This window comes from Nothobranchius furzeri, chromosome 7, assembly GCF_043380555.1.
Source record: "Nothobranchius furzeri strain GRZ-AD chromosome 7, NfurGRZ-RIMD1, whole genome shotgun sequence".
Lineage (NCBI taxonomy): Eukaryota > Metazoa > Chordata > Actinopteri > Cyprinodontiformes > Nothobranchiidae > Nothobranchius > Nothobranchius furzeri.
Window position 1 is genome coordinate 46,346,875 of NC_091747.1, and position 26,917 is coordinate 46,373,791.

At 40.4% G+C, this 26,917-nt stretch overlaps 1 protein-coding gene across 14 annotated transcripts in view; it reads left to right on the forward strand.

Annotated features, from left to right (window-relative positions):
* The window catches only part of myom1b (myomesin 1b), a 34,742-nt gene that overhangs the window by 7,392 nt on the left and 433 nt on the right, over positions 1 to 26,917 (forward strand). For 7 of the 14 annotated variants that reach the window (XM_070553112.1, XM_070553113.1, XM_070553114.1 and 4 more), the window contains 33 exons: positions 3,742 to 3,830; positions 4,042 to 4,083; positions 5,456 to 5,617; positions 5,710 to 5,871; positions 6,649 to 6,790; positions 8,852 to 9,051; positions 9,158 to 9,211; positions 9,287 to 9,411; positions 9,516 to 9,699; positions 9,826 to 10,000; positions 11,595 to 11,716; positions 14,749 to 14,766; positions 15,833 to 16,029; positions 16,095 to 16,221; positions 18,341 to 18,525; positions 18,610 to 18,724; positions 18,798 to 18,954; positions 19,222 to 19,328; positions 19,414 to 19,458; positions 19,552 to 19,688; positions 19,787 to 19,931; positions 20,535 to 20,594; positions 20,766 to 20,833; positions 20,927 to 21,040; positions 21,804 to 21,891; positions 21,970 to 22,008; positions 22,094 to 22,199; positions 22,328 to 22,491; positions 22,602 to 22,638; positions 23,054 to 23,076; positions 23,393 to 23,448; positions 23,560 to 23,775; positions 26,742 to 26,883. In XM_070553112.1, coding sequence (XP_070409213.1) covers positions 3,742 to 3,830; positions 4,042 to 4,083; positions 5,456 to 5,617; positions 5,710 to 5,871; positions 6,649 to 6,790; positions 8,852 to 9,051; positions 9,158 to 9,211; positions 9,287 to 9,411; positions 9,516 to 9,699; positions 9,826 to 10,000; positions 11,595 to 11,716; positions 14,749 to 14,766; positions 15,833 to 16,029; positions 16,095 to 16,221; positions 18,341 to 18,525; positions 18,610 to 18,724; positions 18,798 to 18,954; positions 19,222 to 19,328; positions 19,414 to 19,458; positions 19,552 to 19,688; positions 19,787 to 19,931; positions 20,535 to 20,594; positions 20,766 to 20,833; positions 20,927 to 21,040; positions 21,804 to 21,891; positions 21,970 to 22,008; positions 22,094 to 22,199; positions 22,328 to 22,491; positions 22,602 to 22,638; positions 23,054 to 23,076; positions 23,393 to 23,448; positions 23,560 to 23,775; positions 26,742 to 26,883 — 3,803 coding nt within the window. Of the gene's footprint in view, positions 1 to 839; positions 955 to 1,234; positions 1,296 to 1,382; positions 1,489 to 1,967; positions 2,161 to 3,741; positions 3,831 to 4,041; positions 4,084 to 5,455; positions 5,618 to 5,709; positions 5,872 to 6,648; positions 6,791 to 8,851; positions 9,052 to 9,157; positions 9,212 to 9,286; positions 9,412 to 9,515; positions 9,700 to 9,825; positions 10,001 to 11,594; positions 11,717 to 14,748; positions 14,767 to 15,832; positions 16,030 to 16,094; positions 16,222 to 18,340; positions 18,526 to 18,609; positions 18,725 to 18,797; positions 18,955 to 19,221; positions 19,329 to 19,413; positions 19,459 to 19,551; positions 19,689 to 19,786; positions 19,932 to 20,534; positions 20,595 to 20,765; positions 20,834 to 20,926; positions 21,041 to 21,803; positions 21,892 to 21,969; positions 22,009 to 22,093; positions 22,200 to 22,327; positions 22,492 to 22,601; positions 22,639 to 23,053; positions 23,077 to 23,392; positions 23,449 to 23,559; positions 24,080 to 26,741; positions 26,884 to 26,917 lie in introns of those variants that run through there. The other 7 variants (XM_054751459.2, XM_054751460.2, XM_070553120.1 and 4 more) reach the window with 6 other exon arrangements.

Sequence of the window (26,917 nt, forward strand, 5' to 3'; positions counted from 1 at the left end):
TTGTTTCCACACCATGCCACAAAGTGCTCCACTGGCTCTCTTTACTCAGCTTCCTGTCCATCTCTGATACACCCAACAACTGCAGAGTCATCTGAGTATTTCTGTGAATGACAGGTCTCTGATTTTTACTGGAAGTCTGAGGTGTACAGGGTGAAAAGGAATGGTGAGAGTACAGTACCCTGTGGTGCTCCAATGTTACTGATCGCCTGGTTTGATGTGCAGTTCTTCAGCCTCATAAACTGTGGTCTGTTTGTCAGGTAGTCTTTAATCCAGGTGATAGTTGAGGCCCCCACCTGTGTCTTCTGGAGTTTCTGGCAAAGTACATCAAGCTGGATTGTGTTAAATGCACTGGAGAAATCAAAGAACATGACCCTCACAGTGCTGCCTGCTTTGTCCAGAGGACAGTGGATTGGTTGCAGCAGCTGGATGATGGCATCTTCAACTCCAACTCCATGGCGATAAGCAAACTGCAGCGGGTCCTGATATGTTCTAGTTTGCTTGTTCAGGTGGACCAACAGGAGTCTCTGCAGGACCTTCATGATGTGGGATGTCAGGGCAACCGGTCTGTAGTTGTCATTGACTGATGGGCGAGTTTTCTTTGGAACTGGAACAAGGCAGGATGTCTTCCACAGGACTGGAACCTTCACCTGGGCCGGGCTGAGGTTGAAGAGGTGCTGCAGAATCCCACAGAGCTGCTCTGCACAGGCCTTCATTACTCTGGGGCTGATACCATCTGGATCTGCAGCCTTGTTCCTGTTCAGTCTCTCCAGCTGCCTCTTCACCTGACTTCTAGAGATAGATAGTTAAATGGGGCAGCACCATCTCCTGAATTGATTGAAGACAGATTTATAGAACCAGAAGAGTCCATGACCGCGTTAGAGGACAAACGAGCTGACGTGTGACAGGAAAATGTTGGATCAGAGGAGGATGGGATGTCTGATTGGCTGGGGACAGGTGAGAAGGATGCTGGGTTTGTTCCTGAACTGAATCTATTGAAGAAGTTGTTCAATTCATTGGCTGTGTCCAGGCTGCCATCAATGCAATCCTTCCTGCTTGAAGCATGTGATCTTCTTCATCCCTGACCACACATCTCTGATATTTTTCCTTTGTAGTTTGTTCTCCAGCTTCTTCCTGTACGCCTCCTTGCTGTCTCTGATCTTGATCTTCAGTTGCTTCTGTATACTCCTCAATAATTCCCTGTCTCCCTCCTTGAAGGCTATTTTTTCTCATTTAGCAGATTCTTCAGTTCACTGGTGATCCAGGGTTTGTTATTAGCGAAGCATCTCACTGTTCTGGTGGGTATGATGTTGTCCACACAGAAGTTTATATAGTCAGTGACACATCCAGTCATGGCATTGATATCCTCTTCATATCCTTGGCAGAGAGTCATCCAATCTATGGTCTCAAAACAACCCTGCAGGGCTTCTTCAACGTCCTATGACCATTTTCCCACAGTTCTTCTTGTCACAGGTTGCCTCTGAACACGTGGTTTGTATTCTGAGCAGAGAAAAACAAGATTGTGATCTGATTGTCCAAGAGGAGGTCTTGTTTTGGACATGTATACATTCTTTACATTTGCATAACACAAATCCAATGTCTTATTTTCTCTGGTGGAGCAGCTGACAAACTGTTGAAATGTTGGAAGTGTAGCAGAGAGCGAGGCATGATTAAAATTACCACATATAGCCACAAATGCATTGAGGTGCTGGGTTTGTAGCTTAGCGACAACGGAACTGATGGCATCACATGCACTTTCAGCAATGGCTGAAAGTGGAATATAAATGGTTGCCAAGACAACACTGGTGAACTCTCCTGGCAAATAATATGGGTGACAACTTACTGCCAAGATTTCAACATCTGGGCTGCAGAGACGACATTTCACTGAAATATGACATGGATGGCATAATCTGTTGTTGACAAGCACTGCCACTCCACCTCCTTTTCTTTTCCCGCTCCTCTTCAGATCTCTGTCTGCTCGTACAGTCAGGAATCCTGGCAGAGAGAGGCTGGAATTGGGGATATGGTCCTGCAGCCATGTCTCAGGGAAACACATAACACTGCACTGCCGATACTCTGGCTGAGTCCTTGAAAGGGCTTGGAGTTCATCCATCTTGTTGGCCAGTGATCTCACATTGCCCATTATGATCGATGGAAGAGATGGTTTGAATTTCCTCTTTCTCTGTCTCCATTTTGCTCCCACTCTGCATCCACGCTTCTTGCATTTTAGCTCCTTTGGGATTTGTGGCTTCAGTTGAGGTATTAGGTATTTCAGCCTTTCCAATGTTAATCAGCTGTTCCTGATTGTAAACCAGCTTGCTGCCATGGTTACGCATCAAAACAAATGCTCAAAAAGTGAAAAAAAAGAAAAAAAAAATAGCAGTAAAAATCCTCTAAGCTTCACAGCACCAGAAACAGAAAAGTAAAAGGTCCAAAAAATACAGTTTTCCTTAAGGCGCTAGAAGAAAAAATGTCCAAAAAGGCAAAATTTACATGTAGTTAACAGAGCTACTCCAACATGCAGCCACCCAGAGCAGCGCGAGAATTGGAAATTTTGGAATTTAGCAGCTTGTAAACACCTGATGATGTCATTAGTATGCAAATTAGTGGTTTGCATTATCTGGTGGCATCTGGTAACTTTCGGAGTAAACTTCAGCTACTTTCTGTCAGAGGCAGTAGACAACACGGGTCACATTAGGTGACTCATAGGGCTGGATTATTTTTTTTAAAGAGCAAGTCACCCCCAAATAAACTTTTTTTGCTGATGAACTAAATAAACGAGTGTCTAATCGTGCTGCAGACACGCGTCGTCAATAATTTGGCACTTCAGTGCATCTTAGTTAAAATTTAAATATTCTGCCTAAAACTGGCAGTGTTGTGCCGTTGTCAGGTAAAAACTCTGCACTGTATTTTAATTTAAATCTGCCACCGCTATTGGCTAAGAAGTATGCTATGATGTAAACTGGTACATTATGATGTCACAATGCTGTCGTGAGCCTGAGTGTGTGTGTATTTGTTAGCGGCTCCGCCCTCTCGGTCTGCCAGGCAACAGCATGTGTTGCATTTTTCAAACATGAAGTGGGAGTGGAGTTAGACTCTGGTAGGGGTTGGCTTGCTCTTTAAATGTTGCACTTTTGTAACAAAAGTCCTAAAATAGAAATCAACCACATGATATCATCTGCAAACTGTCTTAATCTGTTCTAGAACTCTTCTCAATGTAGTCTCTGCAAGTCAGAAAGTGCAAGAAATGCGAAACAACTTTGGGAGCAGTTGGCTACCAAATTGTGAATTAAATAAGGGCAAATTTAAACAAGAAAGGTTGCAAAATTGTTGCACTAATGTCACAAGTTATTAGCAATTTTGTCAGCCTGGTGTGATAGCTTCTACAGACAAGCAGAAAAACATCTGAGCTATGTTCACATCACATTTTAGTAATCAACTTAACTGAAATGATGGGCTGCTTTTTCTTTTATAAAATTCCATTTCTGATGTGTACTTCACACAGCAGATCCACAACACCTGGTGGAAATTACATCACCAGTGGTGTCTGTTTAATGCCAGACTATTCCTGGCTCAGATTTTTGGAACGCTTGATGGCTGGGGCCCACATAGTTGGTATTATAAACATGGTAGAGAGGGCTGAAGCTGGGGTTAAGGTGCAGGAAAAGCACCACACATGTGAATTGTTAATTGATACAACGAGCATCATGTTGACATTGATTAGCTGATGATCTCGTTTTTCAGATGCGACTTTGATGACACAGCCCAGTATCGTGTCTCTGCCATGAACTCTGAAGGAGAGCTGTCTGCATTTGCCTCTGTTGTTGTCAAACGTAGGTCGCACTAAACCGCAACAATACCCCTCACCAATAACTGAACAATTATATGGAAAAAAGTGTAAAAGGCTTTAATGTTAAATATAGTCAAGGATGTTTAAATGTGATGTGTCATATCATAAAATACTGTACATTCAGTCCATCTAGAGTCATACAATACTGTGTTTGCTGTATGTATAAATAGCAACTGTGTCTTTTTTTCCCATAGGGTTCAAAGGTGAAGTTGATGAGACGTTGCCAGTGCCTAGACGTAAGTGTGAATCTGTTGTGTCAGTCTTGGGATTTTTATCAACACCTTTAAACAAGTTTAAAAATTTGGCACCTAATTTAACCTAAGGATTCCTTATAAACCGTTAGTTTCAGATATGTTATGCATTACAGACGAGAAAAAGACAAGACTGTCTTCTTGCCAAATAATGAGCCAAATCTGTTCACTTATTTAGTTGCGATATTGAACAGAGTTTGTTTTCCACAGAAAACAATTCACAGAGCATTAGTTAATCAACATATTTGCAGTGGTCTTCAGTAGGAATGAATGCCTTGAAGGTCATACTCAGGGGGGAAAATGCCCAGAAGCACCTGTTTTGGCACGAGGAGTCAGCTGGAGGAGAGAGTGGCAGAACACACAGGATTTGAAGTCTTATTTCCTGATTTTTGGACATCTTGCCTCTGATTGGCTAACAGCAAAGCAACTCTACCACCGACTCTGTTTGCTCTGCAATGTTCACGTTCTATCTCCACAAATAACACAAACCTGAAGGAGTTCTGCTGTGTGGTGGAGTTGCTAATGCTAATTGTTAGCATCTACTAGCCGAGACATGAGCGTAAAGTGACAATGTGAAGTGTAGCTAATGCAGGAGATAGGTATAGGAGACTATTTTTATGTTCAGCCTGCATGAAAAACTCAGAGTGACTGACTGCAATCAGAAATGATCATTTTAAAATGTTTTTCAGTGTTCCACACCTTTAATTAACATTTATAAATGCCAAAAGGGATTTTTTTCGTAAAGTGGTACCAACGTTTTTATTGCTTTCTTTTGCTTTGGCTAACAAACTAGCAAATGTTAGCATCATAAGCATTTATTAAAAGTCATTACTTTGTGAAAATATGTCATTTTACTTATGTTGGAAGTGTTTTGTTTTCCTCTTGATCAAAAACATTTGCAATCTCTTTTATTTTTAGTATGATCATGCTGTTTTGATGTTTACCCAATGATAACCAACATTAGCTAAAAGCAAGGTGGTGAGCAGAAGTGCAGGAACAATATGTTCCATAGCACTAATAACTTCTTTGTAATCCTTAGTGCCATAGCAGCGATGCAGAGGCCTTTTCTAAAGGTTACAGGGCCAAATAATCTGATTTTAAAATGTGTGTCATAAGATGAGTTAAAATGAGATGAGATGAAGTGAGATGGGATGGATGGGAGGACTTAAATGCATGAAGAAGTGAAGTTCAGGATCTCCAGTCTAGAGGAAAAAAATATTGAACTTAACCAAACACTTCCAAACAAGTTTTAATCCTGTTATTTGGAATTATCTTCTAATTTATCAGTTTTTACAAGACACACACATCTTCAGTAAATTATAAGACAAGTCAACTGACTCTCCTGCTTTGTTTCTAGTTGGTCCAGTTTCTGAGTATGGCATCACGTTCCAGATTCACATCGTCGATACGTTTGGAGTGTCATTTGGAAGAGAGGGGGAGACGATGAGCCTGGGTTGTACGGTCATCATCTATCCTGCCCTGCATCGCTACCAGCCAGAAATCCAGTGGTACCGAGATGGTGAGTGGACCACTGGCTGTTGCTGTATTGAAACAATGTCGTTGCCAAGTGTGTGAAAATGTTATTTTTCTACTTCCTGCTCTGCGTTTAAGATGTTCTGCTGACTCCTTCTAAATGGACCCATGTGCACTGGAGTGGAGACCGAACCACACTGACCCTCACTCACCTCAACAAGGAGGATGAGGGGCTCTACACCCTGAGAGTCTCTACAAAGTCTGGATATGAAACATATTCGGCTTACGTGTTTGTCAGAGGTGGGAACACCCTTCTGTCTTGAGTTTGCAAATTGAATTTGACAAATAGTCAATCACTCAGGTGATCCAGTAACTCCAACGACATGTGCTGTTTAATTATGACCTAAATACCTCAGATCCTAGTCAACACAAGCCAGGTGGGCTCCCTCAGCTTTGTTGTTGTCTCATGAGATCAAGGTCACAGCCACAACAGCACGTATGCTGGCACCTGATAATGACTGTTTATCAGCATCTGAATGTCAGTGGGGGGTTTTAAATAGGATGTCTCTAATGGAAGCTTCACTGAGCAGCAAGTCTCTGGCATCTGTTTGAGTGCCGTGGAAAAAAGCAATCAGTTAAGCTTATCTTTGCTGCCTTCTGTGACAACCTGACATTTGTGGGTTCAGGAGATATGTTGAGAATGAAGAGGCTGGAAAATAGATCCTCACCGCCTGGTCCCCCTTTGCAGCTCAGGGTCGCCCAGTAAGAGAAGACGCTAGTTCTGGTCTCCATGATAAAACTCCCTGATCCAGTTGTGCTATTCTGAGGGCTAAGAGCTGGAATGAGTCTGGCTCTGAGCTGGGTATGCTCAGATAAATACATTACACAAAGGGCTTCTAATTTTTCTTGCACTGTTCTTCTGAGGTCTGTTTGTGCTGTTTTTGGATTGGGGGCCAACAAAACAAAAAAGTAAATGTTATTCTCTATTTGTGGCAAGAAGACTTTTGAAAATGTTCAACAAGTTGTGAGATTGTTCGAGTTCAAATCTTCTGTTGAGGGTGTTATTGTATGTGTTAGATGCTGATGCGGAGGTGGAAGGTGCTCCTGGAGCTCCTCTGGATGTGCGTTGTCTGGATGCTAACAAGGATTACATTATTGTCTCCTGGAAGCAACCGGCTATCGATAGAGGAAGTTCCATTTTGGGCTACTTTGTGGACAGGTCAGTGAATGTAATCCTGCCTTTATACCTGTTGGATAATTAGCATAATCTCCGAACGTTGACCTGGGTCACCAGGTTTGCACCACTTAGTCTTGGTTTATGCTTGACGCATGTACATTAAACGTGCATCAGAACTGGTAGCGTTTATAGTTCCTTCCAACCCTCTGCGGCTTGTCTTCGCTGTGAGCCAATATTCTCCCAGACTGTTGGGGGCGTTATGAGGCTCTACGGCATGCATACAACACTGCACCATGGTAGAAGTAGAAATCGCTGTAGTTTACAATATTTTTTCACCGAGTCCTTGTCTTTTCTGACTGTGACAACAATTATGAACACTATTTAAATCACAGTGATCTTTATGGACCAAATTATAGATGTCTGTACGTATGAACCCCCGCCACTACTAGCGCTTGCCAGTCCGCCATGCTTTTCCGCGCAGGACCGTCCGCATGGTCAGAACATTTTCTATGTGTGCGGTGCGGTTTTTGAAAGATACTAGCATAGGGGCCTGTTAATAAATCCTCCAGAAATGTTCTAAAATATTTATAATCTAGTATCTAATCCCTCCTAAAACCATTTATTATTATATTATTGTTATTGTTATTATTATTATTATTATTATTATTGTTGTTGTTGTTGTTGTTATTATTATTATTATTATTATTATTATTATTATTATAACATAGTAATCCAAAGGGGTTTGAATGAAGGCAACTGGACTTCTTTGGTTTCTTAAGAACGTTTCACTTTTCATCTTCAAGAAACCAATGAAGTCCAGTTGCCTCGTTTGAATCCCTTTGGATTACCATGACCTGGATGACTGGGAACCTTCACCAGCATTGTAACAAAGTGTTTTACGTATGTTTTTAAATTATAAAAAAATCTGCTGTTTGTTTAGTACTAGGTACAGTCTATATGCCAATTCTATTGCAGCATCCGTTGCGGAACTCAAAGTGCTTTGTGTTTGATGTAAAGGATTCAAAAGCAGTTCTTCAACTTGACGATGACTTGACAGTGTAACCAAACTGGACTTCGTTGGGTTTTTTGTGCTCGACGATTTCCACGTTCCTGAGAAGCGTGTGTGAACAAACCCTACTGGCGCTTGACCCGGACCCAATACCGCCCAGACTGAACTGGGCGAGGCGATGTGCAAGCAGCAGTAATGTGACTCCTGGCACTGGAGTCAGCTTCCAGCACAATTCCTGCATGTTTTAGATCGTGAACACGGCTGATCTGTTTGATTTAGTGATGAACTGCTCCTGTAGAAACTAATGAAGGCTGAGGAGACATTTCAGCAGTTAGATTAAGGTGTTAAAAAGACAAATATACAGCAAAGAGACAAGTTTCACTTTTGCTTTCACTAATGGACGGGGGGGGGGGGGGGGGTGTCTAAAAGCAAGCCAAAACTGCATTGTATGTCCTTAAGTTTCTTATCAATTAAAATTTGAGTAAAGAAATCAGCAAATAGGAAAAATCTATTAAATGGCCTCTTCTCAGATAGGATTTTTCCAGTGCAGGGTGTTTTAACCTGTTTAACCCTAACGCCCCTCAGTTGGGGGCCTCTACAGTTTCATGTCCCAAATATCTACAACTGTCCACATTCTCCAAACAGAACTAAAACCACAATCAAACAGACCAGATGGGAAACAAGGCTATTTTAGATTGTAATACATTAAGATACAATGATATTTGAGCTTTATTTTAGAAGAACATCTGACCTTCTCTGGTGTCTGCTGGGAAAAAAAAACTTGAACGAATCTAGTTGAGGACCTCTGGAATAAATAAAACAATCGACTAAATTTCCTAAATTGAATTTGAACTCACAACCTCCATCCTGTCAGCACTTTCACACAGGGCAGCTCTTCTAAAATAAAGTTCAAATATTATTTTATCTTAATGTATCAAAAACTAAAAAATTGCTTTGTTTACAATCTAAACTGTTTTGATTGTAGCTGACACTTGGGACATGAAACTCTAAAGGCCCCCAATTGGGAGGCGCCAGGGCCCAAAGAAGAAAGCCTAGGGCCTAAAGGGTACAGATGCTTTATTATTTGTGGACAGGTGTGAGGTTGGAACTACCCACTGGGTTCAGTGCAACGACACTCCAGTCAAGTTTGCCCGTTTTCCCGTCACTGGCTTAGTGGAAGGCCGTTCCTATGTTTTCCGCGTGCGCTCTGTCAACAAGAGCGGCATCAGCCGTCTGTCCAGAGTCTCAGAGCCAGTGGCTGCCATGGATCCAGCTGATCGGGCCCGCATGAGAGGTAGGGCATCCCAGTTTCTTACTTCTCTCTTACTTTAGCTAATGGAAAATGGTGAAAATTGAAGCAACATTTATTAAACTTGCTGTTTAAATGTGCTTTTTTAAAGGTACTTCTGCTCCCTGGACTGGACAAATCATTGTCACAGAGGAGGAGCCTGCAGGTATTTTTTGTTTACCAGTCGATTTTGTTGTATTTCAGAAGATGAGGCACTGATGTTAAAACATTTGACCACTAGAGGGCGTAGTTCCCGGCAGACCTCTTGAGTTGAAGGTGACTGAAGCAACCAAAAACTATGTGGTATTGAGCTGGAAGCCTCCTGGAGAGAAGGGCCTTGAAAGCATCATGTACTATGTGGAAAAGGTAAACTTTGAGTGTATCTTTTTTATTTCACTGCAATAACTTTCAACTAATTGTCTCCTTTTTCTGCACCTTTAGTTGTTTCACACCAGTTTCCTCTTTGTCAGTGTGTTTCTGGTACAGACAGCTGGCAGAGGGTCAACACAGAGATCCCGGTAAAATCTCCTCGATTTGCTCTGTTCGATCTCGCTGAGGGGAAATCATACTACTTCCGTGTTCGCTGCTGCAACTCTGCTGGTGTTGGTGAACCATCTGAACCAACTGAAGCCATCACTGTTGGTGACAAGCTTGGTGAGAAGATACACAACCTTACAGGATGGTGCAGAAGCTTTTGATCTATCTCAGATAGGCCTATGTGTGCATAAAGTCTGCAGAAGCATGAAGGACTTCACAAATAGCTTACGCTCTTATCCGTAGATATCCCATCTGCCCCAGGAAAAGTTGTTCCCACTAGAAACACAGACACATCTGTCGTCGTGAGCTGGGAAGCGTCCAGTGATGCAGTGGAGTTGGTGGGGTACTACATCGAGGGTAGTGTGGTGGGCAGCAATGTTTGGGAGCCATGCAACAACAAGCCTGTAAAGGGAACCAGGTGAAATTAATCCTCTTTACACTTTAATTTAACTTTTATGCAAACTTGTGGTTGTAGGGATTCACTGAGAAACGTGTAATACTTGCTCTTTATTTGTTCACTCCCAGTTTCACTTGCATGCTAAATGTGAAAAAAATGTTCAACCTCTATTTCCTGCATTAGTCACAGAAAGGAAAAAGCCAAATAGAGAAATATTTGCATTTACAGACTCACTCAGCTTGTGACCATGGAAGACTGTGTTTATTTAGCGTCCTGGAGAGAGCATCTTGGCTAGTAGAAGCTAACCTTTAGCATTAGCAACTCCACAATGTGGTGGAACACATTCAATATTGTGTTATTTGAGAAGATAAAACATTGATGCTGCATTTGTTGAGTCTACCACTAGGGGAGAGTATGGGAGAGGAGAATATAGGAGAAGGAGAAGAGGTGAGAGAGTTAAGATGGATGCCTGATTCTGCTACATGTGACACAGGTTCAAATAAAGCTTGGAAAAGGGATTCTTAGCTACTCGTGCTACCGTATTTTCTGGACTATAAGTTACACTTTTTTTCATAGTCTGGCTGGTCCTGCGACTTATACTCTGGAGCAACTTATATACAAAATTATGTAGGCTATACCGCACTGCTGTGGACTGGCTCCGGACCAGGAATGAGCTCCCTTGCCCCTCTGGGAATTAAAAACACACATCCATCTCCTGCCGGAGCCTGTTGCGCGTCGTTGCGCACTGGATCCGGCCCAGGTTTCAGCTCCTCTGCCCCCGCCATCACCTGCTGCAGCCTGTGGCGCGCTGCTGTGGGCTGGCTCCGACCCAGGAATGAGTTCCCCTGTCAAGCTGGGAGGGTTTCAAACACCTCCATCCTCTTCTGGAGACTGTGGCGCACTGCTGCGCTCTCGTTGTTTATTCTGTTATTGTTACCGGTACTTGTCTTGCAATGTGAAATGCTTGGTCTCAGATTTTGTAAGAAAAATAATCAAATTTCCCCCCAAAATGTGACTTATAGTCCAGTGCGACTTATATGTTTTTTTTCTTCTTCATTATACATTTTATGGTTGGTGCGACTTATACTCCGGAAAATACGGTACTTTCTGGTATAACGGCCGACCATAACAGCATTGTTTTACCCAAGAAAAGAGAGTAAATGGAGGCAGTGGAAGGGTCATGTTGCTGTCAGAGGCCAGATGTTTACATATCATATATAATAACGAGTAAGACTTATAATCGGGGTGGACTGGCACAGTAATTCATACCCAGTGCAGAGTAGGATCCACTCAAGAGGTTTGATTGTCCAATGCGGAATGTCCGAGCTTTAGGGTGTTAGCGACACAACTCACCAATGTTGAATCTCCGAGTGGTGGGTAGGGGCAGGACCAGTTCAGCGAGAAGGCTACTGGGAAATGTCCCGGTGCTCCCGATGGCCAGTCCGCCACTACTGATAATACTGCCGTGTTCCCTGGCTAACTTCTACTTCCTGAAACAGGAGAGCCAGAGCTTTTGTTCCCACTGAAATTGACTCACAAGGCATTCATTGACACTAGAGACTACAGCAGATTTATTCAAATAACACGTGTATGACTCCTGAAAATTAACCTGCAGGTTCATCTGCCACGGGCTGATGACAGGAGAGCAGTATGTGTTCAGGGTGAGAGCCGTGAACGCAGCAGGGCTCAGTGACTTCTCCCAGATTTCAGAGCCTGTAGAGGTGAAAGCTGCGATCGGTGAGTGAAATGTTTCAGACTTTATTTCATTTAGTTACGAGAGCGGAATAGATGGATGTTTCTATTTAGAAAACCTCTTCTGGGGTTGTTTGGTTTGTTTCAGATCAGCCAGTCATCAGTTAAGCTGATAATGTTGAATTTTGAATACCAGCCAAATTTTGGGGGCCTCTCTTTTATTTTTCCCCAACCAATGGATTCATCCATCTAAGTTTATATTTGAACATTTTAAGTGTCTGAAAAAGAAAACGTCTTCAATCCAGTTTGTCACCGTCTCCAGTTATTTCTTTATTTTAGAACAAAAACTTCTTCAGCTCTTCATCTGCACTTCCACACTCTTCCTCTTTGGTCTCCACCCTGTCATGTTATTTTAAATGACTGTGTAGTCCACCCCTCCACCCCCTCTCCTTTCAACACCACCTCTGCCCTGCACAGCCTGAAGCGGGGTTGGGGTCCGGACTTGTAGACTTCCTCTATTTTGGGTCGGTTCGATCCAATTCAGCGGTTGTTACAAACCAGCCCAGCCATGCCCCTCCACCCCCACCTGTCCCAGACACCTGATGTGTCGGCGCCAAGGTGCTGACACCAACACACAGAACCTCTCACACCCAAAACAACCCTTGTTCTAACCTTTTGTTGTGTTCTACTAAATCTAAAGCATCGTGTAGAGTCATGTAAACATTTATTTATCAATCATTACACGGAAAGTTTACTGCCGCTTACACAGGCTTATATAAATAAATATTCACGTTTCAGAACAATTTAATAACTATTCATAAAACAAAATGAACTTTATCAATATTAAATGACTCCATGTATCTATTTGGATCTGTTTTATGGTGGAGATGGCTAGTTTGGTTACAAAAATATTAAAGCTTCTCAGCATGTGTTTGATTCTTTAAAATCAAATTAAAAAACATAACCCTATAGGTATATTTACATCCTGAGGAAAAAGTCTGTAAAATTAAAAAGGGAGAACATAAAGTTTGCAAAAATAATAAATAAACTATTTAAAATAAATATATCATAAAAAATGGCTATTTATTAGCTTTAACAGATCTGGTGGCAACCGTTTTCTTATTTCCAAATATATTGAGCCTCTTTTTTTTACCAGGGGCGTGTCTAGGGAGTAGCCTGGGGTAACAAATGCCACCCTTGGAATCTGACTGGACACAGGTATCAACCCACTGAGTTCCAGTCAACGCGACTTTACGCTGTCCACAAAAGTTTTGGGATTACAAATCCCACAACAGTAGGTGGCAGCATGCACCATTAACACTGGTTTGTAGTCCCAGTCATACAGAACATTTCTGTATTATTGTTATTATTAATATTTATTAGTTTTTCATAATGACTTAAATTATATTTAGGGTCCCAGTCCACTCCACTCCAGTTGGTGGCAGTAATGCTTCAAGACGTGGCTCACCAACTGCCACAAAACACAGAGAGAAAACAGGTCATTCCACAAAGTGGAGCTCACAAATTCACTAGTGAGCAAAAAAAAAAAAAGGAATGATTTTGTGAGGGGTAATCAATCACCCTCCCACCACCATCGTTAAAAAAAAGCACATGTATAAAAAGTGCCCCACTTGGGCCACCCCATTTTAGAAGGCCTATCACGCAGCTGTTTTTTGCTACATTAACCCTTTGATGCATGAACTATCAAATCTTCAACCATGATTTTTTAAAACAATTTTTTTCATTAATCTTTAGGTGTGAATGAAACAAATTTCAACAAATATATTTTGTAACATTTAATAATTTACAAATAGTTTATTACATGTCCACCTCAGTAGACAGCATGCATTCTGAACATGAAATATGTTGGCTTGACTTACTGAAATCCAAATGGAGGGGCTCACGTGCAATAAAGTCTTCAACAGCTGTGCTTAATAGCAAAAGAATAAATAAATAAATAAATAAATAAATAACAATTTTGAGTACCTGTCCACTGTAGTGACCAGTATGCATCAAAGGGTTAAAGTCATATTTAATTATTTATTTATTTATTGGTGGTCCCTTAACCCTCTCAGGCTCAAAATAAGTTTTGATAAAAGGACGAACAACTAAGTCCTTCAGGGGTACATCTGAATTAAAAAATGCTCATGAAATACGTATGTGGAGTAACCAGGTAGGTAGGTTTTAACGTTGCAAATCTGCAACGCCTGCCTCCAGAGGGTTAAAAAGGCAGTTAAATGAAAAATGACCTAGTTGTATGTGATCACTTGTGTTCCATATTCAAAAGACTTACGAATTGAACACAATAAAGTGATTTTTTTTTTGCGCATTTAAGCTACCTACGAAAAATCTTTTTAGGATTAAATTCTAGATTAACACGTATAAAGTGAGCACAGCTACTCAGTATATTTCCAGATCCCCCCAAAAATCGAATCCTCACTTTAGACAATTTGCAAAAGTGTTGCAATTTTCACAAAAAACAGCATTTTTTTAAACATAAAAACGTTCAGTTTAGCTTGGCAGAGTTTTGTGCATTTCAGGCAAATAGAATTAAACTTCTTTACATTATTTAATATTCCTCGAGGTGTTTAAACTATATTGTAAAGTAGTTCGTGCACGCCCCACCCCGAAGAAAAACATTAATAAAACAAAGCTGCCTGTTTAATAACTGTCAGCTCTTCTGCATGTGTCTTTGCATTCAGAGCATTTACTTACAGAACTAGCTTTGTAAAGATCCATTGTAATTTTTTTTAGTTACAATAAAGCATCTTGTAAAATGTAAAAAGTAATACTTTTTCAAAACTTAAAGGGTTATTTAATTGCACTTAACCTTTTTTTGTTGCATGAATTAATCACCTGTGTGCTCTCAGAACCATTAATCGTCCTCACCTGGATGTCACCTGTTGGTCATCTTGTCTTCATTTTCCCTCCCAGTCAGATGAAGACATTACTTTGTATTTGATAGGCTGATGTGATGAATATTACTTTTTTGCTCTCCTGTTTTGATTTTCTTTAGATGTTGCTTGATTTGTAAGTTTAAAGAGCCTCTCTTTTGCTTTCTTTGCTAACACCCATAGGGGGCGGCATCCCACACGGTGTGTTGTCAACGATGGGGGGTAACGCGTGCCAACTAACCGAGCACGAGCCACGCTGGACGGACGCGCATGACGCTGTCCAGCCTTCCCCTGACATGGTTGAAAAGCACAATAAAGCTGACACTGAAACTGGGGAGGGGGTTGGGGCTGCAGGTTCAGACCCGGCAGAGCCAGAACCCTTGGTGTGTGAAGGCAATGGGGGCAGGAGGGGGAGTGTGACCCCTGACCTGGTAGAGAACCTCCTCTCAGAGTCAGGCTCAGTTTCTGAAACACTCACTGACAAAATCACATCTACACACTTTGAGCAAGATGCTGCTCAGATCTGGGATTAAACTGAGTCTGAGGCTGGTGAGAGTCAAAATGAGAACTTTTAATTTCAAAATGGTAAGAAATCAGTTATTTCTACACATTTAAACCTATACAACGATTGTAAAAGGAATCCTGGTGTTGTATCCATCCAATCCATCAACAGTCCTAATAAACTGTGTTCTATTTAAGGTAAGTCCCACTAAACACCAGTTATTATTGTTCAGATCTACGCTATTCAATCCAACCTCCACTTTCTATCAGCCTCTTCCCTAACTTGCTGTCCCTGACAATGGGACTCCCCTCCACCCTGACTCTCCTACAATCAGGAGCAGCTCAGTCTCACCCGGCCCTACAAGTGGGTCACCCAACAGCACAGGAGCAGGACACATGACCTTTCAGGAACTGCTGTTCATCAGAACTCTAAAACTCTCTTTCTCAGACCCACTTTTCAGCCTCTAAACAGGACAACGTTCAAGTTCAGAACTCACACTTGCATGCTTTATAGTTTATATCACTGTGTGCCATAAATTCTATGTAACATGTACTTTTTAAACAAATTTACAATAAGCTATTCATTTGAAAAACATGTGCTTTGTGTGAAAACTTTACTTAGCAGCATGTCTGAACAAAATAATTTGATGGATTAAAAATGATGATTGCATTAGAGCAGATGGTCAGTTTCCCATTATTTCACTTTCCCATGACCTCAGCCTCCCTGCAGAGGCTCTGAGGTGTTAATTTAAGTCCTCTGTCCCAGCCTCTCCTGCTCCACCCTATGGCATCACCATTCTGGAGTGTGTGCGTGACTCCATGGTGCTGGCCTGGAAACAGCCGACCTTCATCGGAGGCGCTGACATCACAGGCTACTTTGTTGATTACCGTGAGGTCATCGATGGTGTGCCAGGGAAGTGGCATGAGGCCAACATCAAGGCCGTCAGCGAGAGGGCCTACAGGGTAAGTGGATCCAGATGTTTGGATGAAGGTTTGGTTAGCAGTGGTCATTGATTCTGGGTCTGCAGGTGTCTGACCTGAAGGAAAACAGGAAGTACCAGTTCCAAGTGCGAGCAGCCAACATGGCGGGTGTGGGTATACCATCAATGCCCAGTGATACCTTCCTGTGTGAGGAGTGGACCATCGCGGTGCCAGGTTAGTCAGTCCAAAAGTATTTATAATTAGGTTATCAATTAAGTTTAAAAATTTTAAAACATTAACAATTTTAGTTCCATTAATAAGCTAACAGATTTAAATAGCTATATTTAAGGAAGTCCAAAATCTTTCATACCAGGTTCTCAAATCAAAATCTCTTTGTGCCTTTCACACTCACATGCACATGTGAGTGCACTTTTAGCACTCATGAATAATGTTTAATTTTTAACATTAATTTAATTCTAGCTAGAGACGGCTGGTTCCCCCTTCACATCTCGGAGATCGTGCTGACTGATTGCGACTGCAGAAGGCTGTTGTTGCTTCAGCGTCCAGGAGAGAGTAGAGCACGTCTCTGCTACTAGAAGCTAAGCGTTAGCATTCGCCACTTCATACCATGGCAGAACTTTGCCAGACTTGTGTTTCTTGTGGAGATAACACTTTAGTGGGAATGAAGTTCAATGAGTTAAATGCTCGTCTAGTTAGGGCTTTCTCAGTTTCGGCCCCCAAACTGCAGATTATCCTTCCACTCACGGTCAGACAAGCAGCCTCACTGCCAGATTTTATGGGTCAGATGAAGACACACTTTTATACAGTGGCATTCCCTCAACACGTGAGTTAGCCTTAGTTTTAGACAAATTAGCTAATTTGTATCCAGTTGTTTTTAACTTATTTTATCTTGTTTTTTGTTTGTTTGTTTTTACCCAATTTTATTGCTTTTATCTCCTGCTTTTATTTGTTTTCTGTATATTGTTTTATTTTTGGCCATTGAATGTTTCAGTAATATTTAAAAATATCCATGCGTGTACAGCACTTTGGTTCATCTCCTGGCAGAAGTAAAGTGCTATAAAAATAAAGATGATGGTGATGGTGATGATGATGATGATGATGATGATGATGAAGGCAGTGGAGTTGCATTGCTCTTAGCCAATCAGAGGCATATCATGAATAGCAATGAGTAAGAATCCAAATCTGGCCATTTCCCGCCCATTTTCCTAAAACAGAAGTGCCAGAGCTTTTATTTATTTATTTTGCAGGAACAACTCAAAAGGCATTCATTCATATTAGAGACCACAACAGATTTATTCAAAAATTGAGTGAATGAGAGCTTTAACAAAGCACAGAATCAAATATCTGACCAGGATTCCAGCATTTAAGGTGGAATATGGACATTTTATTTAAAAAGCTATGTTTAGAAAAATTATACCTGCACAGGGCCTGTAGAGGTGTGCAGAAGGAACATACAAATTTTCATTTAAAAGCTACATTTAAAAAAATAAATAATGAAATTTAAATTTTGCCAGGCACAACACTGGGTTTATGTTTTCATCTACCAGCCACTAGAGGGCACCGTTGCTAAAGGTCTGCTCGGCAAGGCTGGGACTGTGTTAAATGGCAGACTCGACAAGTCAAGCAGCTGATTCTTAACCGTCGTAAAATAAACTTATTAGTAGAAAACAGTCCTTACCATGTATGATTTATCACTCAACATGGTGCTGGCTGGTGGAACAAACACCCCAATGGCTGGAAAATGTTTTCTGTTGTTGTAGCTATCACCTCTAGTGTTTACTAGATGTCACCAGAGTTTTCCACATTCAACCTTTAATGTTGCCCCATGAATGCCGAGGTCTCCACCCCTTTTTTTCTTTCTTTTTTTTTTCTTTTGCAGGAGTGACTTTTGTTTAAGCGTTAGGGCAAAGAACCAGGAATCACACTTCTGCCACCCTTTGTAGATCCTGTCCCCTACAAAAAAATAGGGGACAGGAATTTTTTGTGCCTTCTTGGCCAGATTTCCTTTGAAAAATATATACTAATGTCAGTAAGATGTTTATCTGGTACAATATAGGCCACAATAAAAACAGGGTACCCTGATTGTTGATTTTTACATAATTTATCGTAAGATTAAATCATTTTTTAAAGATAAGAAACAGCAGAATATTCCTTAAAACGTGACTTGTACTCCATATTCCAGTTCTGCTGTCCCTAGAGAAAACTTCACATCTTCACATACAGTTGGTATAGTTTTTGTGAACACTTGAAGTTTGCAGGTCCTCTTAAATCCATAAAAGTTTGTAAAAGAAGCCACTGATCTTTTCCTAAACCTAAAGACGTGTTTCTGCAGGACCACCTCACGATTTGCAAGTTAGAGAAGTGCGAAATGACTCCCTGGTGTTGCTATGGAAACCTCCCGTGTACCAGGGCCGCGATCCTGTCAATGGTTTCTACGTTGACATAAAAGAAGCAAACGCACCAGAGGAAGCCTGGAAGGGAGTCAACACCAAGGCCACAGAGAAGACATATATCAAGGTCATCACCTCTCTGAGATGTTTGTCCTCACACACGGCCCCACATAACACTGGATCAGAACTTTTTTTTTCTTTAAATGCGCAGGTTCAGAATCTTAAAGAAGGAGAAATGTACGTGTTACGTGTGCGTGCTCAGAATAAAGCGGGTGTTGGGAAAACCTCAGAAGTTACAGAGCCAGTTCCTGCTGTGACCAAACCAGGTAGCAAGAAGGTGATGGTGGACTCGTCAGGTGTGGCGTGGCTGTGTTTTGAAATAACCTCTGATGTTCTTAGGCACCAAGGAGATAGTGGTGGATGTTGATGATGACGGTATCGTCTCCCTGAACTTTGAATGCGGCAACATGACCCCTGACTCTAAATTTGTGTGGTCCAAGAACTACGAGGACATCCCTGACTCTAATCGCCTGAATGTAGAGACCAAGGGAAACAAGTGAGATGACAAATTGGTTTAGTTTAGATGATTGAAGCCGATTTTTATTCTTCTGTGCTCAGAGGCTTCTAATAAATTTTGACTATTTTTTCTTTATGTGCTGTTTTAAAGCTAAATTCTTGACTTCATCCTCGTTTAACACAATTAATTATCCAGTTATTAGACACAACAAGGTAGAATGTGGCAGATTTGTGTTGATGCTTATGTTGAAACATCATTTTAAAGCTGATAAGAGGCTGCAGCAGCATCCTTATATACCCTGTCCAGGTCTAAAGCTGTTTTCAGCTCTCTCGGGGAGGAGGACACAGGTGTTTACTCGTGTCTTGTCACCCACACTGATGGTGCTTCATCCAGCTACAGTCTCACCGATGAAGGTGTGTTTTAAATATCTGACTTTTTGTAAAATAAAATCATCTTCAGTTGTTATTTTTATATATTCATGAATCTGTTGTTCATCAGAGCTAAAGAGGCTGCTGTTGGTCAGTCACGACCACAAATTCCCCAGTAAGTTCCTCACATCTATTCAAGGATTGTGCTCATTTGTGTGTGTTTTTTTATTTAATTCTTGCTTTTCTTTTGCTCTTTCCTTCACATAAGTTATTCCCCTGAAGTCAGATTTGGCTGTGGAGCTGCAGGAGAAGGGCAAAGTTCGCTTTTGGCTGCAGGCGGAGAAGATTTCAGCAAACGGCAAAGTCGATTACGTTTTCAACGACAATGTTCTCACTCAGGGAGAGGTCAGTAAAAGTCTGCTTTGATGCATTTGTAGTTTTTTCTTCTTTTAATCTTAACTTAAAATCCTGTCTATTGGTTTGTTGGCGTCTTTTTGTTTTAGAAATACAAGATGAACTTTGATAAGAACACTGGTGTGATTGAGATGCTCATAGACTCTCTGACTCCAGCTGATGAAGGCACGTACACATTCCAGCTGACGGACGGGAAAGCCACTAACCAGTCCAGCTTGGTGCTGATCGGTGATGGTGAGTTCATATAAGAAAAGAAAGAAAAAATAACAAAATTAAAAGTGCACTTTTCAGTTATTCAGGTTTATGGTCTTAGAATGGCTGATATTTATTTATTTGTGTGTAAAAATATCAGCTACCGGCATTAGAAAAGTCTTCTGAAAGCTGATGAATGCAGATTGAAGCACTGTTGACGTCCCAACACTGGAGGGCAGTAACACATTTAATAATGGAGCTCAAGAACCCATATTTACTGATGGACAAAGCATTGCTACATGAGTCAAAGTTTACTTTTGACCAGTTCTTACAAATTTGTAATAAAATTTATTATAATCCAGATATGTCAAATCATAAATGCACATATTGTAACTAATTAAACAACTTCAGAAGTAGTTTATTTTTAAGAACCTTTATTTTGAAAAGATCTCATGTCACACCTATTTACAGCCCAATGAGTTAAGAACAGCATGTATTCGATTTGATTGTTTTGCCTGGTTTTGCATGGAGTTACTGATTTGTTTATTAGAAGTTGAGCAGTGGTCCTCAGGGTTCATGGTTAGAATAATCTCACATATTTATTTATTTATTTATTTATTTACTTGTTTATTTACTTGTTGACAGTTTTCAAGCAGCTGCAGAAAGAATCAGAGTTCCAGAGGAAAGAGTGGTTCAGGAAACAAGGTATGCCACTGTTATTTAATTGTATTATTTGTGTTTCTCTTTATCAAAATATAACATCTCATAAAATAATAAAAAGCTGTAAAACTATTAGGAATAAAACAAGTGGATGGTTTTTCTATTAAATCTTATAAACTGAAGAAAGCATTAGTAAAATCAGCATTTGTTGTGCAGGTCCTCACTTTATCGAAGGCTTGGGTTATGAGGTGACACCTGAGTGCTGCGTGATCCTCAAGTGCAAAGTAAGTTTCAGGGAAACGCCCTGCTTCACTTTTATTATTGTATTCCAAACACCTTAAATCTGAAGGCGTCCCTCTGCTTATGCTGCATCACAGGTCGGCAACATGAAGAAGGAGACGTCAGCTCACTGGTACAAAGACGGACATGAGATCAAAGCAGATGAGCACCTCGGCTTTGCTGAGGGAGTTCTGAAGCTGGAGATTGCACAAGTGAGAAAACCAGAATAAAACAGGTTTCATGTATTTGTGTTTATGTTTTTATACTGTGTGCCACTATATAGTACTTCTAAATGTTGGATCCTTCATATTTTGGGACATCTTCAAACCAGTAGTGAGAAAATTGTTCAGTTTCTTGCTGTTTTGCCTTAGATTATTTTTATTGGTTTATGAAAAACTATTTTAATGCATTTTTATTTAGGCGTTAAATAGGTCATATAATGAAAAACACACATTTTCTAAACTTTTGTTCTGATATGTGGGTCTCTACTGCCTCTATAAACACTCCAAATGTGGAAAAAAAATCATTCATCTCATCCGTCAATGTTTGGTTTTAGGAATTATATGCCTAAAATGAGCTGTTTCAAAAAGTGCCAGTTTGTGATGTCACAAACGAGGAAAGTAACATAGAACCATTTCTCATGAGCAAGAGAGAACTCCTGCAGGTGGAGCAGCAGCTCTATTTTGACCTCCTCGATGTTGGAGCTTCTCAGTTTATAGCAGCCTGAGCAGGGAACTGGTGGGCGTGACCAGCTCCAGCTTGTTTTCTTAAAGTGACAAAACCCTGAAGCGGCTCATTCTGGAAGGTACTGAAAGTGTTAAGAATAAAAATGATGGAATGTTTTTAAGTGAGAAGAATTTTTTGCGAAGAACGTCATAAACATGATTGTATCGACCTTAGAACTATGAGAAATTATGAAACAAAGTAATAATGTTCCCTTTAAGATGAGTGTGATATTTCTGCTTTCATCATCAGATTTCCAGGAAGGATGCTGGTGTGTATGAAGTTGTTCTAAAGGATGATAGAGGAAAGGACACCTCCACACTGAATCTGACTGATCAAGGTGACTTTATTAAAAAATCAGTCAATAAAAAAACTAATTTAATTTACACATTAATGTACCAGTTTTCTCTTTTTACAGGTTTCAAAGACCTGATGAACGAGGTGTTTGGGTTTATTGGTAAGATTGGTGGATTTTATTGTTTGCTGGTTCATTTTTAACACATTTAGGTGCATTAGGAATCTTTTTGTGGTCATCTCTGCAGCCAGTTCCTCCACTCCGCTGAAAATCACAAGCACAGACGAAGGAATCCGACTCTACACCTTCGTCAGCTACTACAATGATTTACTCCAGGTCACGTGGCACTACAAGTGGGTTCATGCCAGCATGCATTCATGATTACACCTTATCCCTAAAACAAACGTTCCAGCTATACCTTCTTTGTAGTAATTTGATACTGTTCATAAAACTGCAGAAATGAACTTTTTATGTCCGACAGGGATTCTGCGATCGCGTTCTCTGACCGCATTAAGAGCGGCGTGGTCGGAGAGCAGCTGTGGCTTCAGATCACTAATCCCACAGAGAAGGACATGGGAAAATACGCCATTGAATTCAACGACGGAAAGGGTGGCCTCAGGAGAACCGTGGAGCTCTCTGGTCAAGGTGAAAACCTCAAAACATGTCTAAGCAATCTTGGTTGCAGAAGAAGCATTTTTAAGGCTTTGCAGACATTTCTCCCTCTGGCTTCAGTTAAAACTTTTGTTCTCTTCCAGCATTTGATGACGCATTTGCAGAATTCCAGAGACTCCAGTAAGTTCCAGCTGAACTTGTTATCGGCCCTTAAATCCAGAATCGGTGCATTTGTAGTTTTTTATGCATTTGAGCAGAATTGTCCATCATTTCACAAAACTAATATCATTACAAACTTTTAAAAGAACTTTTTTTGACTCGAATAGCCTCAACATCAGCCTGAAAGGAGTTTTACACCCTAAACGCTGTCACATCGATGTGGAGGCTGTAAAATGATCCAACACAAGCAGCAATTGGACCATATCTGATTGGCTACTGTTGTCCTCAAACAAAACGACTTGAAATATGAAAATTTGCCATTTTTGGGGGAAAGTTAAAGCAAATGTGGGTCAACGTTGTTACACAAGAGAGTGAAGTCTGTGTGTCCCGCTAAAATAACCAATCTGATTTGGTGTTTGTCTGTTCTTATCCTCAGAGCTGCAGCTGTTGCAGAGAGAAGTAAGTGATTTCTGAGTTAAACATCTGAAGGGTCCGGGTCATCATTTCATCTGCAGTTAGATAAAACGTAGAAAAGCATTTTAATAAAAAAATACACCTTCTGATCAAAGAGGAAATGAAGCGTGATGGCCATTTAGTCAAGCTTTTAAGATTATTAACACCTTCTGTGGTTTATTACTGATGGTCTTCTGTTTACTTTAGGGTTTACAACATTAGAATTAACCTTAATCTGTTTAATATTATTTTCTATATTTGCTTATAGGACACATATGTTAATAGTATAGAAAATATTTAAATAGTTTCTTCTTTTTATAAGATCGTGCTCGAGTAGCAGGAGGTCTGCCAGATGTGGTCACCATACAGGAAGGCAAGGTACTGAATTACAACTAAATATTGAAATGAATTTTTATTGCTGCCAAGAAAAAATCTTACATCTCAATGTCCTCTGGGAGGGTTTATTTGCTCATTTGTGCATCCCCACAGGCTCTTAACCTCACCTGCAACATTTCGGGCAACCCAGTGCCCGAGGTGACCTGGCTGAAGAACGACAGGGAGATCACGTCCGACGAGCACTGCATCCTGAAGTTCGAATCGGGCAAGTTCGCCAGCTTCACCATCACCGCCGTGAACACGTCAGACTCTGGCAAGTACAGCATCCTGGTGAAGAACAAATACGGCACAGAGAGCGGAGACTTCACCGTAAGTGTGTTCATCCCCGAAGACGTGAACAAGAAAAAATAGGAGCGGTCCAAGTCTTATCGTAAATATCTGTAAATGACACGTGAACAGAGAAGGGTTAAAGGTGAAAACATGTGCTCGAGAAAGTGTGACATGTTTGGTGTAGAGTTACGAGAAAATGAAGAGGTGCTGAATCGGAACGTGAAGTTCTGAGATGAATCAGTTATTTGAACACATTTGGTCCAAATCTAACCAAGTAAGTCCAAACACAACTGGTGCGATCTTTGTTTTTGCTAAACTTTAGCATGCAGAAGTACGTTTTGGCATTAGAAGATTAAATCAGACTTTACCTAAAGAATGCAAAAGCCAAAGGTGAATGTTTGCGTGTGTGTGTGTGTGTGTGTGTGTGTGTGTGTGTGTGTGTGCTGAAGAATACAATGTAGAATGTTAGAAATATGAATGTTTTTTTACATTTGCTACTCGTTTTATGAACTTCACTGCCACCTAAATTTACAAAATTTAGAACAAATCAGAAAAAATGTTGGTAATTATATCTATCATCATAAAGATGGATGTGTGTGTTTATTTTGCTTTTTAAAAAGCAAATTTAAGTGATCCTACTTATGAATTCTATTAGTTTATATTTTCAGAGGTTTTTCAAATCAAATAAGAAAAAAATCATAATTGATCACGAAGCAACAAAGTCAGAACTATCGGGAATCAACACAAATGTACTTCTGGAAATAACGATATGTTTTATTCAGGAAAATGTCCCATCCAATTACATGGAGGGGGTGGGGCTTTAAACATATACTGCAGTCAGCCAGTAGAGGGCCAGTCATTTTGATTTGCATACTTCTTTTCAGATACTATATATGGTTTTACCACCGCTTTTACTGCATTGCATTCTGGGTAAGGTTTCATGAATATACAGCGACCTGCTGCCTGAAAAATGTGAGGTAGCACCACAATAACTAAAGCTAATGCTAAATATCTCGTGAGAGCAAAACACTTCTCAGCTATGTTGTGGGCATAATTTATTCTGCTCTGGGTAACGTGTAAAAATGACCACTTTTCTAAGATAAAATGCAGATTAAAATTCTAAAACTTAAGCTTCAATTCATCAGATTTTCATTCAGGTTAAAGATCCATCTTTGGTTTAGGAGTAAGTGAAATCAGTAGCAAATGTTTGGAAATGTGTATTTTACATCAGATTCTGTGTCTGAGTTGTGTTAGTGTTTTCACTGTCACTTTAAATGTGATCATGACATCACTTTGTCTCACTGTCTCTAGTAAAACTCTACGTCTGCACATGTTTTCCTCTGTTGCCCCGGCAACCCCATCACAGTTCATCATTAGCAGTTGTAGTCTGTTTTGTGGAACTGATGCCACTTCAGTGGAGACTGTGAGTCCCGTTTAATACCAACAATAGTGATTACTGTTTCACTTCCTGTTCCACCTGTTTCCTGATTAGACTAATAAAATTAAGCATGAACTTCCCTACCTTCCTCGTCCTTCTCCTTTGTGAGTTGTCTCACTTTGGTTTCAAACCCTGCACCTCTTCACCTTCCATTTTGATTCACTCTTCCCTCTCCCTGTAGCGCTGGACAGCTCGAATATTTATCACCAGCATGACAAAACACGTCCTCCGTACTGACTCGGGTGTTTGTTGTAGCACAGCAAAAGGTTTGCCTGATTGATGATGTTCTAGTATTATACTATTTTAGATAGTAGACAAAAGCATCACTAACAGTTTAAATGAAACAGAAATTGAAAATAGATACAGCTTTTGCACCATGAAACTGTGAGGACATTTTAGAAAATCAACACTATAGCATTCTTTGAAGGAACCACCATTAAGTCTTGTTGAGAACTAAGCAAGCCCATGTGGCTGAAATCTCAAAAATAACATTTTGTGAAATATTGTATGTGGTCTTCTGGCATTTGTTGTATATGTTGAGGATGGCTCAACTCCTAAAACATCATATTTTAGCTCAGTATCAGTAGAAATAACTGAGTCACTGACACTTTTGTGTTTGATAAGGTCTATTTTCTATGCTGGCCATCTGGAATTGGGCTGACTGCAAAGTTAAAGCTGGGCTTTGTAGCTGAAAAAAAAATGTGAATAACTGTAAAATGCTTGATTTTGACTATCTGACCTGGTTCGGTGATAAAAGCAGGTAAACTTTCACAATTTATAATAACCCTAAATCCCTACCCTGGCCTCTACAAACGGAATCATTTATGCAAGCCTAGAGAATGGACCAATGATCCACAACAGGAAGCTGTCATTCAATGAGAATTCTCCCGAGTTCCCAAATTCCAACTGGTGTCACGCTTAATCAGCATTTTCAGCAGAGCAAGTGATTTTCTTTAACCAATAGCTTAATAAATAGCTTAATCTTTCATTTTGTAATATTTTTTGAACTTCAACAGTCTGTGATCCAGTGGTGACTAGGTCACCACAAAGTTAGTCTGAAATAAATGGTGAGAGGCATCACACAAAGCAATATAGTGCATGTGAACGAAAGACAGAACATTTCCTGCTGGTGTGGACAGGAGTTGGGAAAATGAAATACTTTTTGGGTTCAGAACTTTTGGTTTGACATTAAGTCTGCAGATGACAGTTTTTAGCATGAATAACCATCATAGTTGCACAGGATTGAGAGGATTTATTTTATAATGTCAGTAATCAAATCCAGAACACACAACAGTCTTAGCTTGGTTCACAAAAGAAAGTTTCTCTCTGAATTTCCAGACAGAGATCATCATCATTTTGGGGTAAGAAGCTGATTACTGATAATGACTCATCAGCACTTCACCTTAAAAACTCAAATATGAAGTGTATGTTTAAATGATTATAGTTTAAAAATAAATCTGACATGATTGAACTTCTCAGGTAAGTTTTGGAAGGATTAAGAGGTGATTATTTCTTATCTGAGAACTTTATTTAGCATCTGCTTTCATGGCGTTTTGTCTTGTATCAGCTTGAGATCACAGAAGGAACACCTGACCTGGGGGTGACTTCCTACTGGACCGATGCAGAAGGAAATGTGGTTTTCGGTCCAAACACCCCTAAAGAAAAGATGCAGACTGCAGCGACAGGGACAAAAAAGCAGAAACGAAAGGGTGAGAGGATTTAGTTTGGGTTTTGATTGTGCAT